Source organism: Pyxicephalus adspersus, chromosome 2, assembly GCF_032062135.1.
Source record: "Pyxicephalus adspersus chromosome 2, UCB_Pads_2.0, whole genome shotgun sequence".
NCBI lineage: Eukaryota > Metazoa > Chordata > Amphibia > Anura > Pyxicephalidae > Pyxicephalus > Pyxicephalus adspersus.
Window position 1 is genome coordinate 120079513 of NC_092859.1, and position 14588 is coordinate 120094100.

Consider the following 14588-nt stretch of genomic DNA (forward strand, 5'->3'; position numbering starts at 1 on the left):
GCAGGTCCTGGAAATGTAAACGACAAAAAGTGTAGTGAGGGCAGCCTACCTGTTTCTGATCATTTTTATACCTTGTCCAATGGAGGCAAATATTTAAACAACTTTTATATAGAAACCAATTGGGGGCTCCTCTGGGCGCGTATTTTTTAATAATTTTTTTCTGTCTGTTTACTGTAAAAGAGAATTAGATGGTTTATGGTGCTCATACTCAATAAATGAGTCTGTTGGTTTTCAGTTTGATTGGATGCGGATATCATCTCAACGAGAATCCCACACACTTTGTCAGCCAAGTGTTCCCAATTGGGGGGATAGGGATTGGGAGGGTAGAATAATGTTTACAAAGGTAAAAAAACATTTAGTATGCGTGTGTGCGCAAGATGTCCAATAAGAGTTGATGCAGAAGGGAGACAATTTATTGAAAGATGGGGAAAGCGAATTATGTCATGCTTCATGAAGACAACTATGTTCTTATTTTCAGAACATTATTATTGTACAAGAATGGTGTGTTATATGGTGTCTCAAGGTGAGGAAGGATCTATACTTCTATTAAGACTATGTATTTTAAGAAACAGTTTGGCCTGCCACTTAGTCTGTGTTTTAAATTTCGGCCCCTTATATATGTTGGGTTTAACACCCCTGTTTTAACACCTTCTTGCTGCACCTTCTTAAATATAGATGAAAGTATAGGCCTGGGCCAAGTGAGCCTGGTGGTTACACAAACAGATCTCAGGGGCTGTGCAGCAGCTTACCACACCAGTACCCAGAAATATCTGTATACAGTAAAGTGCAGAAGCCTTGAATGGGATCAGAAAATGAACATTCCTGTAACACAAGGAATGTGTAGTATGGCAAGTTAATTTGGTGGCCAGCAGCAGGAAGGGTTTAAAGCTGAACTCCAGACTTACTTTAGTTTTGCACCATGGCACATGGCTCCCTCCTTTTGAAATTGCCTAATCTGATTTTACTGCACATAGTCAGCTTCTCACATTATGCATTACAAAATGCAGCAAATCTTTTTTCCTAGTTTTGGATATCTACCATCATCTAGTCCTCCTTGTGAAGAGCTAGCCCATTCCTTGCATCAGGGCTTTGAGCTGGTAAAAGTTTAAGTAAATTTCTGCTATAGGCATGTCTATACAACAGACACCAAGAAATGGTGTTGCTTTGTTATATTCTTTTATGCTGTATATTTTATATGAGATGAGAGAGGGTCTTAGGAAGGGTTGTACCCACATGAATCCCCTTGAAGTCTAATAGTTGGGTTTATCAGGCAAAGTATTCTTAACACATACTATATCCAGCCTAATTATCTACAGTTAATCACAGCAGAGTAACTGGCAGTAAATGTTGGTAACATGCTCAGAGTATTTATTAATCTTCAATTTTCAGATAACATTTAAATACTTAAAACTGCACATAGTAATTATTAATATACAGGTGCTGCTATCCAGATATTCCGTGCACAGAGTACAGTACAGAACGTGGAGCATTGGACTCCACAGTTTATTTTATTACAGACCATAGTGAAGCAAATAATTCATGGAACAATATGTGCCATTGTGTGAAAGCTTACTCTTGTCTATGTGCAATATGTGCCTTATATGACATACAGTGTTTTGAGCTGTTTTTTTTGAAAAAGTTGCAGAGCATTTCATTAATACAAAAGCAATGCCAGTATGTCATCATTGGTATACATTTTAATGCAGAGGAGAGCACACATTCCTCCCAGATCTCTTACTATAAAAGCACTACTGTAAAAACTTTGCTGCTGTTATCTATACTCTGTCTTCTCGATTGGCCACCCATGGATGATCCTATGAGAGTTGCTTTGTCCCAGTATTCCAGATCCTTTTATATGCTGGATTTTACACTGAGCGCTACCTATGTAGCAGTCATTGTACAATGAGAAAAATATTGTAATCCTCAGAAAAAGCTGACGTGTTTCTACATGTTTTTTATACAAAAGCCATTTAAGCTTTCAGTTTGCATTAGATAAATACATTCTAGGCACATCTAAATAAAAGGTGAGCCAAGTCATACAGTTTGTTTTCATTCACAATCTAATGCAAAATCTTGCCCTGCCAGAGTTTTAAAATCCAAAGACCTAGTATTTGCTGCTTTAGGCGTACTCCAAATGTGGTTTTTTGAAGCATTTCAAACATACAGCAAACATTTTCAAATGAAAGCAACTAGAAAGTCTCCAGATTTCCTGTGTGAAAGCTGCATTTCCTGGTGTTTTTGCATGCTTGTTCAATGCCAGTAGATACTAGTCCTTACTCTTTGTGAAAGCATCTGCTCACTGTAGAGGTTTTTCAAGTCCCATTAGAGCTAGAACTCTGCTGCTCTGCTATCAGTGGGGAGTGGGAGTTTTGCTGGGTGCAGTATAGGTCTTACTAAAATGGATTTAGAACAAAAGTCTCACCTTGCAGCTGCTGGTAGAACACAAGCTTTTCTTCTCCGGCAGTGGCTGCTCTAAGCTCAGCACACATCAATGTTCCTCACAACAAAGGGTTTTGATTGTTTCAGGTTATAGTTTAGGAAGGATTGCTGCACACATACTGACTCACTGCTGAGCAGCTTGTGCTATGAAGTGGTGGACTTGAGGACAAAATAAAACAACGGTCGCTTCTCTGTTGCATCTACCGGTCCCCTCCGTAGAGTTGGTGTTACCCTGTGCCATAACTCCCCCCGGAGGACAAAAATGAGATGGCATACTAAATGCTTGGTGTGGTCAAATTGTGGTAACAGTGGCAGATCTAGTAACACCGGCGACAGATCATCACTTATTCATTTGCTCAGGAGAAGAATGCAGCACTGCAGTCCATAAGGACTCTAGGACTCTTTGCTTTCTCAGTGATTGGGTAGTTTGGTAGATGTTTATTTTACTATATATATATATATATATATATATATATATATATATATAAATAAAAAGTACACCCAGCCAGAATAACATCTTGGGGCAATAGTGGATAGATAGACAAATATAACACACAACTTCTGTGAACTTCTAAAACACTATAGTATTTATTTATCTAGATGTATTTACAGCATTTGTGTTATTTACCTTTGCCAGTGCACACCAAAGGAGTGTAGTAACATAATCAAGCTGTAAGCACTACAGTTTATCACAGCAGACAACAGGCCCTGAATAATAGAAGAGATTGGGATGGATCCACTTTAAGGGTTAAACTTTCATTAGCGGAGATGAACAGAACAGATCCTGAATGAAGACTTAAATCTTCATAAGATCCCTGCCCTGAGGCCTGGCCCCGGATAACCAGCAGGATGCTTGCGGAGTCCAATGCTTGCACACAGTATTGGGACACAGAAGATGGTACCTGCAAATCAAAGTAGACATTTAACATCCTCATTTATAGTGTCACGATTTAAATTGATCTTGAATGTCAAACATATGGTCAGACCAATGAAGATGCATTAAAGATAATTACAATGACAGACAGATTTGGTGGCACTAACAACAGATGGTATATGCACCTAATACTTACTGATTTTATGCTATTTAAAACAAACCTGATGATTTTTTATTCTGTCAAGACAGCTATACATTTAATTATCTCTGCTCACCATCTGCATTAGCTCATAGTTTAATGAAAAGAACATTTTTCTCCCAGGGAGCTCCTTAGTGTTTACGCATAATGCTACATAAAGAAGGGCATTAGTCTGTAATAGAACAGTTCATACAGCAAACTTTTACAATGTTGCAAGTTTTCAGTGGGCTAAAGTCATTAAAACAATCTCCACTTACAGTTTTGCAGTTTAACAAATGTTAAAGAAAATCGCAATAAGTTTGTCATGAAGGCTAAAATGGCTACTTCTCACTCTGCAAATATTGGTTTCCTGGCTGTCATGTTTACCCTAATACTTCAATATTTTTTGCCCCTTACAGTGAAAACAAGTACACAAATAAGGGCGTCTGACTTTACAGATATTCATATTGGTTTAAGGTCAGGGACTCAAATCGTACTGAACTTAGCCGGTCAGTGTACCAACGAGGGAACTAGATTCTTCAGAAGGGTATTGGCAGCCAGTTTGCCCTTTCATTACAATCTGGACCTGAGGGATGCTTAAAGTTGTTTTGTAGTTTCCAATAGCTTGAAAAAGATGTTAAAAAGGCATGTGGTCATTTATAATATTACTGAATATGCCTATTGGTTTCCTGAAGCCTATACTTTTCAAAACCCAGTAAATTTTTAATTAAACTGCAAACTCTCTGCATATTGATATTAAATTATATAATCAGTTCTCATAACAAATATACTCAAAAAAAATTACTTAAACTTGTTTTTTTCAACATGTTATTTGCACCTCACCTCAATTTTAATAACTGTGAAGTCAGGCACGGGTGGGTTGTAGAGGAGGGCATTTGAGTCTCCATTGAATGGTGATGGGGTAAACAGTTTGGCAGCGGCTGGAGCTGATGTGTATGTCAACATCTCACACAATGTGTCTACATCAATAAACTTTGGGGTGAGCCCAGCACGTACAGTGTTGTCAGAACAAGCCATGCACTCCACACAGTCTGTAAAGGAAAAATAAGAAGACATACATTTTCCTTGACATATGGATTACTAACCATGTAAAATAAAATAAAATATTTTGTCCCACAATTATTTGTTCCAGAAATCACATTCTAAGACTACATGCAGTTTAATTTCTGTGTGTTCTTGTACAAGCTACTTACCCCCCTCCAGATATGCATGAGGTTCATTAGCTCCTAGATACATGGCTTCTCCTGGCTGTAGAGTCACCACATTGAGGAAGTAGATGGCAAAACAGCCAATGTCTCCTGGGAACTGCGAGTTTAGTGTCAGCAGCAGATCTCCAATACAATAGGAAACATCCTCCCCACTTTGAACTAGAAAACAAGAGCTGTATAAGAAGCAGGTCTTTATATTAAAGCAATCCAATTGTTAAAAGTAATGTATGACCTTTTAAATGTTTTGTTAATACGACAGAGACATCAGCATGACAGATATGGTATATCTTAGGAGTACTGTAACTTCAAAATACCTACATAACTGAAGTTCATCACCAAATTTCAGATACTTGAGTACTCAAAATACCAACAACCAATCTGATGGATAGCAATGCAACATGAATTTTCATTTAATCTGCCACAGTAGCACCCAACCTGAAGGAGGGGGCAGGTGTAGCATTGTCAGGTGAGAATCCAGATTATCTGCTGAATGGTGCTCCTTAGAGACAAAGTTAAGGTATATTTACACTTACTTTACCATACACCTACCAACTATTTTTAAAAAAGGTCCTGACGCTTTAAGAAAATTAGAACTTGTTTTATGTAACAGTAAAGAAAATTGTGTACCTTGTTGTGTTACACGCTGTACCAACAATTTCAGTTGTTCTGCGTACTCCTCCTTACTTCTCTGCATCATACAGGTAAAACATTGCTGTAGGGCTTTGCGTACCTCCACATCTTTGGAAAGATCTGCTGCACTTGCCTCCAACTGATGTGCAGCATTCTGGCCAATGAGTGCCCGGAACTCAGGAATATCTAAAACATAACAAGTGTCAGACATCTTTTAGGATCATCCCTGGGTACTTTTACTGTTTTGAGAGGACCAAAATATGCATATTCATACCCCGCAAGAAGGCTACAATCTCAGAAATAGGTCTGAATCCACAGAGACCCCGAAAAGGTGTAAGGGCAATAGCCATTTCTGGTTTGTGGTTGTCATCAGGGTAATGCTGTGGAAACTGAGCATGCAACTTCTTAGCCAGTGCCTACATGTGACGATATGAAGAGGAAAAAGAGGTGAGTTATGTGTTAAAAAAGAGAAGGGGTAGAAATGTTACTAAACAAGTCATGATGAAATAACACAAGAAGAAAGAATGGATTCTGGATGCATAGATAAGAGTTTAACTTTTCCCAAGTTTCAGCCTTCACTGTGATTTCTGTATTATCAACATTTTGGGGGTATACATTTAAAGCAGAACTTTAGGCAGACATAAAAGACATGCAAAAAAAGAAGAGTCTGGTGTCAAATAAACAGATATCAAAGTATTTTGCTCAATTTCATCTTTTTGAATCTGAAAGTCACAACCCAAAAGTGCTAAGCTCTGAGCATGTTCAAGTTATAAACAGTAAAATCTGACATTCCCTCAAACATTCTCTCGTAGAAATCTTCCAGGTTCATGTATGTCAATGGCAGTAATTTATTTCCACCAGGGAAAGTTTGATGGAATGTCGGGTTCCCTGTTTTATAAATAGAATCCATGAAGTGCTCATTCTGTTTAGCCATCTTGAACTCCCTGTGGTACTCAGGGAAGGGATTCATAGCAAAAAGGTACCCTGTGCCCAAACAGTGCTCAAAATGAACCATCTTTGCATTAAATTTGGACCCACAGTACCATTAAATTTTAACAGCAAGGAGATTAATACAAGAAGTGTCTTGTTAGTGCAAGTAATTCAATTTGCACTGGTATCAGCAAAAAAAAAATGTTGGGAGTGTTGCCAAATATACTTTAAAACACAATATGTGTATAATACCAGTATTAACCTATAAAAAGTGGAAAATAGTTATTGTTTCAATAAATATTAGGAATTACAAAAATTGTCAGTGCGTTGATTGACTGGATGGACACAAAAATGCTACCATATGTAAACATCATCTTCCGCTGTAACCAACTTCTACAAGGGGAAAAAACTGTATGCTAATATATCTGTGCATTTGTATTTTGTCAAAAGGTTTCAAGAGAATCTGCATAAACCACATACTAATGCTTTATTATTTGTTTAAAACACTAACTGACCACCTTCTGACTGAAGTTTATTCATTTCAAAAGCCCCTACCATCTCCATGTGCAGTACTTACTTTGTCTGGGTGGGCCTGGATAGAGAGTGCTAGCCGCACTGAGAGAACTTTGAAAAGAAAAGGAAGCTGATTGTTGAAGGCTTCTTGGACTTTTGTTCCAAGACAATCTGGATGAGCAGCAATCCATTGCCCCAAGGTCTTGTGGGCTACATCGCTATGTAGGATAACAGCATCACCTTTTGGGTGAGTTCCCATCCATAACTATTAAATAAAAAATAATAAAAGCTTTGAGTAAAAATACTGCACTTAAAACAAAAAACAATATTTACACATTAAACGTTATAAACTGATTTCTTAAGATTAATAAATACAACAACAAACTAAACTGTATGAAGTAAAAGAGTTTTTTTAAAGTTGACATCGCATAGGTGGCTATACAGCATTGCACAAAATATAGTAGGTTGTACAGAAAAGTAAATGTCAAATACTAGCTGGCATTTCACAAATATGGAAAGGTTGCTTGCCTACTGTCTATGATGGTGTTTCTTAACCAGCATTTCTCCAGAGGTTGCTGAGGGTTCCTTAAGCAATGAGCACCTTATGCCTCTCAGGTTACTTTTAGGGACACCAATGGCTAAATGTAAGGGTGACATTCGACCCACTGGGCAACAAAGTAGGAGGCATTCTTCCCACTGTGAACCATGGATCTAGTAATTATAGAAGAGGTTCCTTACAGAAACGAGGGTTAAACGAGAGTTATTTCAAAGGTTCCTCCAAGACAAAAACATTGAGAAAGGCTGGTCTATGATAACCTCTTGCTCTCCCTCCCTTGATTTACAGTCATCCTGCCTATGCCCCCAACCCTGTTTAGCCTACTCTATTTTTGGACAGATCACTGTTGGGCCCCGCTATGCTTTTTCCACTTCTGTCCCCCTCTCTGCCATGGCTGGAGCCTCCATAAGACAAAGTAGGCAGTAGCCTTTGGCCCAATGAGCCTTTATACTCCTAAACTAAACTAGGGGGATAGCAGGTGACAATTGTTAATCAACCAGTCACTTTTCAAAAAGTGATGAAGGAAAATAATGTCTCATGTGTGTAAGGTGACATGCTAGAGCAGGAAATGTTAAGGAGTTTCTCTGTGTCCAGTGCAATCTTTATTGTAGCCAATTCTGGGGATTGGGGAGTGGAGGGAAATCTTCCCCCCCCTCCCCCCCCCCCCCACCAAAGAAAAACAAAACACACCGTTAACCCGCATTTTCCAATGGGCCTGATATATTAAACTCTAAAAGACTGGGGACGACTATTACCAATTATTATAATATATTAAGTAATTATGCAAATCTGAAATGGATTTAGTCTAGCATTGAAAACATAGCCAAATAGTAGCAAATTATTTAAAAAAATCAATTTCAGGTTTATTCGATCACCCAGCTTCTCCCATGATAATCTATGTTCTCCAGTCTTGGAGAGCTTTAATAAATCAGGCCAAATGCTCTATGGTCACCTGTCACTTTTTTTCTATCCATTGTGTGCACCAAATCCTTTGTAAATCCAGTCGTATATGTAAAATGATCACTGTAAAGTAAAACTATGGAAGCGACTAAACATGGCCATCAACTACAGGCTGCCTGATGAAAACTATAACAAGGTGGCAGATACAAGACCAGTCACTTTCCACAAGAAGAGCAAGCAGTAACTGATCTTAATACAGAAAACCCCTGCAAAGAGATAAGATTTATGTAAGAATACACGTCTCTTGTAATTATTATACACACAATAGCTTCTTATGCTGTTCAGAATTAGGAGTTAAGCTGGTGGGCAGATTAGGGAGAAAAAGGATGATTCTTTAAAATCCCATAAAACACCTCGAAGTTATAAAGCTTCCTAGGTTATTGCCAAAAAATGTTACAAATCAAATATAATTATATTTAACTATACAATGTAAAGTTCTTTTCTGCAGTCTTGAATTTTTGACCACTCATCAGAATACATTTCTACTTTTAGGATCATGAAAATTACATCCTACTCTGAGGTTGGAGGAATGATAGGGGCATGGAAAAGCCATATTGTTAACATAACTGTTAAGTGTTGAAAACAATGTAAACACAAAGTAAAAATATCTTTGTATTTACATTTTTTTAAAACAATATTTTATAGTTTTAATTGAATAATAAATACAGGTAGTACCTGGGTTAAGGACATCCAACATATGGATGCCTCCTAGACACCAACCAACGGGGCTTTCCTTGTTTTCCAGTTTGCATGACTTGCAGAAGAAATCTTTTACTATAAACACAGCTGAGGTTGTGAGTGATCTTAGGGGGGTGAGCTCTTTCTGCAGCCTCTTGTAGCTCTTTAATGACCAACACAAACTCTGCAGTTGTTTCTTTTTGCATATCAATGCACAGCTTAATCAAGAAGTTAATACATGTCTAGGATTTTTTTGTTTGCAATTAACTCACAGTGAGGATTTTTTACAGTAACTGACACCACACTGCCTAATATTATGTTATGACAAACATCTGTCCTAATTGCATTCATTAAAATATTGTACCTGTTCCAACTTACATACAAATTCAACTTAACTCTGTACAGTAAAGCGCTGATTATCAATCTATACTTTTTTTGTACAACACATCTTCTTCACAGTGCAAGATGTTTATTAATTGTGAATACCTCTGCATATGGTTTGTTAGGTTCTATCTGTCGTTTGGGGTCACCGCTAGCCCATAAGTGAGCCACTTCGCTGCTGTTGCCCAGCTTTCCCCACGCATAGTCTTGTACTGCACAAGAAAGAAGAAACACTGCAAAAAGGAAGGAAAGAAAGAAGATTACAAAACACAAGAAATAGGAAGAAAATAAGAGTTACGTAGCTATTCTACACAAGTAACCCTTACAGTTTATTCCACTTTCATCTGTGACTGTCTTTTCAGTGGCTTCAATATACAAACCTGATGTGAATAACCCATGATAAGGTTTTAAACACTGGCATGTTCGCTGGATTTTAGGTTATAAAAGTATAATACATACACAATGTTCACCCCAGTCTTTTTTTTAAGTCGGGTGGGAGGAAATTGTAGGCGTTGGCAGCCCCTGTATTGTCACCCAACACTTAGGATACGTACACACGTGCAATAATTGTCGTTGGAAACGTACGATTTATGAACGATCGACCAATAATCTTTAACGACAAATGTGCACAACGACTAGCCAACGACGTCGACGAACAAGGAAACTCCCTGGAAACGTACGATCGTACCAGCAAATCTGATTGGGCGACGATTGTTAACAATCTATTGTGTGTACGGTTGTTTAGTGATCATGGATGGTTCTGCAGTACACTTTCTCTAGTACACGTCACTTCCTGCATCGTTCAAATGATCATATCTAGCGTGTGTACATTATTGGTGGATTATATTTGAATGATCGTATCGTTACGGCATGTACAGAATCATGCACTATGGGATCGTTCAAAATAATCGTGCGTAATCGTTCATCGATCGTCAGATCGTTCGTTTTGCAATGACAATTATTGCATGTGTGTATGTAGCCTTAAGTAACCACCTGAAAACAGCGGGGTAGTTACTGAAAAGTAACGGGTGGTGCACCCTGGGGAGAACACTGCAAACAGTATTATAGTTATTTATTGTGATAATACTGTACTTTTAAGTACATGGTAAACAACCAGTAGAGCATGTACTCCAAGAAGTAATTTTGAAAGAATCACGAGTCATTTATTTAAAGGAAGACTTAAACAGAGCAACCAATAGAGTTAACCCAAACATTGCACTTCAATAAAAGATATATAAAATGTAATTAGAAATGTTACTTCTTCTCTGCAAGGTACTTCATTGTATTTTTTGTAAGCTGCATTCTTAGCATGTCTTGCTTAACAGCCATTTATTTCAGGTTTAGCTGAGTTGCAGTCAAGTTGGTGAGAAATACATCACCGCTGTGGCATAGTATGGGCTTGGATGAGTTGTCACTTGATAGATGATAAAGGAGATTTTTTAACAAAATCAATATTCCAAACTACTTATACTATAAATCCTGGTAATATTATGCAATATAATACAATAAGCTATAAAATGCTAACAGTCAACTATGTAATCTTCTGTGTACTCTAATATAAAATGAAAATGACAAGTGTCCAAAGTATGTGAATAATCCACAGTGCTGGATACAAACAAGCTATGTCCAAACTCAGCCATACTTTAGTAAGTGATGCGATCACCTTTGTGAATCTCCCAGAAAGCCAACCCAAAAAGCTCAACCAATTTACATGACCCAAAAAAAGTGTCCAGATAAATTCTTCCTTTGTAGCAGCATACCAAGCGGTGGATACCCCAAGATTGCTCCAATGTATCTGATCTAACCATTAAATGTTAAAAAGGAAGAGAAATATAATATAGCACAAAACTACTTGTAAAAAAAAAAATCCACTTAGACAGTTGGGTGCTTAATCGAGTAGGATATGCAGACATTAAAATAAACAGCACCCTTCTCAAGACTCTGAGTGCTTGTGAAACCTGAATTATTGTCCCACCGTACACAAGACTTTCTCAGGAGTGTTTCTAGCAACTACAGAGCAACCCTTTATGCCACTTATGCATTTCCTCCCAGCTTTATAGCATTGAACTTCATTCTAAAAACAAGTACCCATAAGAAAACTGTATTTAAAATCTATAAATTAAAATAATCATGAAAAATTAAGGTAAATATAATAAATCGGATGTAGGAGGGATGAATACATACAAATTCAAATTAGTAATAAAACTAACCATACCTAATTAAACGAGAACTCCACCCCACACAACCACAAGGCTGTAAATAAATAGGGGAAATAATAATAAAAAGGGGGAATGAATGCACGGGGTCCACGTTGATAACAAAACCTAACCATATGTACGGTTGGTTCGCGTATAGCAAAGAGTTTTGTTCACATATCAGATAAATCAAATTATCTGATGACAGAGCAGACTGAGTATTTTAACTGATAATGGTTTTCTTTTCAAGTAATAATCAGAAATACTTATCATTCTAAGGTGTGGCATTTTTTTTTATAAGCCACACAGTAATAAATGCGATTAATATATGCAAATGCAATTTTATGCTTTTTTGCCATAATGATTTGGTTATAAGCAGTTTTAGGATTCAGCGATATCACAGAGATCATGATGGAGGATGAGGAGGAGGGCTTTCCAAGACTGGTGTTTGTTCACTAACCGGAAAGCATACATCCTGCAAGTATTCACAATGGATTGTCACAGACACTGCAACTGAATGACAAGGTGAGATCCACTGTCAGGAAAATGTTTGTCACATTCTTCACAATGGGCCTGATTTATTAGGGCTCCCCAAGATAGCAGAAGATACACTTTTATCAGTGAACCTGGGTGATCCAAAAAAAAAACCTGGAATGGATCTGTTTCAGGATTGAAAACATTTGCTAACAAATAGCAAGTGACTAAGAAATCCATTCCAGGTCTGCTGGATCACCCAGCTTCACTAATTAAAGTGTATCTTCTCCAATCTTGGAGAACTTTAATAAATCAAGCCTATTGCGTGTAGATATAAGACTCACAGCCTTTTCTGGTGTGAATGACAGGTCCTCCAATGACCAGATCCCTCTGTGCACTGCTCGTATGAGCAATATTACAACTAATAGACAGGTAACAGGGGAAATCATATGTGCTTTTTACAAAAAGAAATAAGCATATCCATGCATGGTAGTGTATAAGAAGCAAATGCATATAAAAATGCAAATGAAGAATACAAATAAAAGATAATAAATACAAGGACAGAAATATAAGAATGTATATTGAGAAAATGATTACAAGATATTGCATACATTTATTATTATAGGAATGTGTGAGGATCATAGGGATGCATGATAATACATAAGTAAATAAATATATGAATGCAAAAGAAGCATAAAAATGCAAGGTACATACAGAATATACATAGATATATAACAATGCATACGTAGCATGTAATATGTAAAAAGCTTGTGAATGCAGGTGAGATCACCCAGCTGACATCAGATAACTACTCAGACTGGGCTTTGTGTAGAGAGAGTTGTCAGATCTGTTTTGCAACTTTTCCTTACTTTGTACCTTTTTCATTCCTTTAACTCTGCAAGCAGGACTGACAGGGAGGACTAGGAGATCCAGACTTTTGTATTATTTTTCCTACTGTGTCTTTTTAATCTCCATCCTTTGGAAGAAAAAATTACATTCAGCCTTCACTGAAAGCTTGCTTTTACATGGATGCTGAGGGGAGGGCGTCACAGAGCTAAAGTTCAGATCATTAACTATTTGCTGCCCACAGGTGATCATTGGTGTAACAGGGTGTAGGACTGCTGCATGAGGCTGCCTACACAAACCCAATAATTGTCATTGAAAAGCATTTTTCACGATCCTTTCCAATGACAAAAGACTGAAAAATGAATGGCGAGAGCTGTACATACAGCGCTATTCTGCTCTCCCCCTCACTTGTATTGCGCTCATTCATTGTTCGCTGTTCATGGATCAATGACGGTTGGATGAGTGCTGTACACACGCCAGATTCTTATCAGATACTAACCCTGAAACGATAATACAGTGGTCTCCAACCTTTTGGATGTCACAGGACCACTAAATTTACCTGCTTTGGGTGCGTGTGTCACTAAAATGGGAAGAAACTTCCCCCATAGTGATGTCATGATGCCAGAAATCGCCCACGTCCAGAAACACAACCCGCTCACTGCCCTGAGCCTGTGTACGGGGGACATGGTCTGCGTCTCTGGCCCTCAGCGGGGTTCTTCTCCTGACACACCGTCCAGAGCAGCGACCACTGCGATAATGGGATGAGAATCATCTGACGTTTGTACATAACCTCAGTTATACGTCTTCCTGCGGCAGCACCATAGCGAATGAATAGGGGTGGCGGTGAGCAGTACCAGTACCCCCACTGCCGCCAGATGTCACATGTGCAGATAATGATTCTTAAGGAACAAGCACTGCCATGCGAGTGTTTGAGCAGCTGGCATGGTGCCAACGTAGGGTGCGGCGAGGAATCGTGCGATGTAGAGCCAGGTGCCAACCTGTCTTAAAATGTCTTGCAAGAAAATATTTAACATGGAAACAAATAGTTCAGTTTATCTTTCTTTTTTAAAGCACACATAATGCACACTGCTGTATGCAGGGCGAAAGTTGTCACCTAGTGAAGGGATAACATGGCATTTAGTGACATGATAACCCCCATGTGTCACCCATCCCCCTGTGTCCCCCCTCCCTATGAGCAGCAGTAATCTTCCTCTATATCAGGCTGCCATGGCTGCTGACCCTGCCCTTCACTCACCTCTGCTTCCAGCCATTCTCTGCAGTTCTCTCTGGAGTCCCATACAAGGATGATGGCCACTGTCAAGCCACTAGAGGGGGACCTCACTGTGACGTCTGAATGGGACTAGGAAGTGGGCGGGGCGTACACTTCGCAGCGCTTGGCATGCTGGGAAATGTAGGCTTCGGCCTATTCTCTGAACACCAGTCATAATGTATACGACTAAGTAGGTATGGCAAGATAAGAAATGTAAAGTTTCTTTACAACTACCAAATTCACTTTTCGTGCATTGACTTCAGGTCACGTGCGATTGCTCTCAGGTTTGGACCACTGATGACATGGACGTGTCTACGGTGAGTTGACGTCACGTGCCTCGCCTAAGTTAGCACCTCACCTGTCTGCAAGTAGCCCAGCCCCCACTGTTATAACCACGCCCTTCTGTTTTTTTACCAACTAGCGATATCTTGTCAG

The 14588-nt window shown here is 38.6% G+C and overlaps 1 protein-coding gene across 1 annotated transcript; it reads right to left on the bottom strand.

Annotated features, from left to right (window-relative positions):
* Positions 1 to 2998: 2998 nt before the first annotated feature.
* MPI (mannose phosphate isomerase) lies at positions 2999 to 14282 on the bottom strand. Its single transcript, XM_072402179.1, has 8 exons — positions 14139 to 14282; positions 9474 to 9601; positions 6858 to 7058; positions 5625 to 5766; positions 5348 to 5536; positions 4706 to 4879; positions 4335 to 4543; positions 2999 to 3341 (listed from the first exon to the last, which is right to left on the bottom strand). The coding sequence occupies exons 1-8, from the start codon at positions 14179 to 14181 to the stop codon at positions 3129 to 3131; spliced, it is 1299 nt and encodes a 432-aa protein (XP_072258280.1). The 5' UTR covers positions 14182 to 14282; the 3' UTR covers positions 2999 to 3128.
* Between the last annotated feature and the right edge of the window lie 306 nt (positions 14283 to 14588).

Excerpts from the sequence above, each read along its gene's own strand:
- MPI (XM_072402179.1), bottom strand. The coding sequence starts at position 14,181 with ATGGGACTCCAGAGAGAACTGCAGAGAATGGCTGGAAGCAGAG. Across the intron at positions 9,602-14,138 it reads GAGAATGGCTGGAAGCAGAG|TGTTTCTTCTTTCTTGTGCA; the intron begins GTGAGTGAAGGG and ends TCCTTTTTGCAG. Across the intron at positions 3,342-4,334 it reads TCACAGTTATTAAAATTGAG|GTACCATCTTCTGTGTCCCA; the intron begins GTGAGGTGCAAA and ends TTTGATTTGCAG.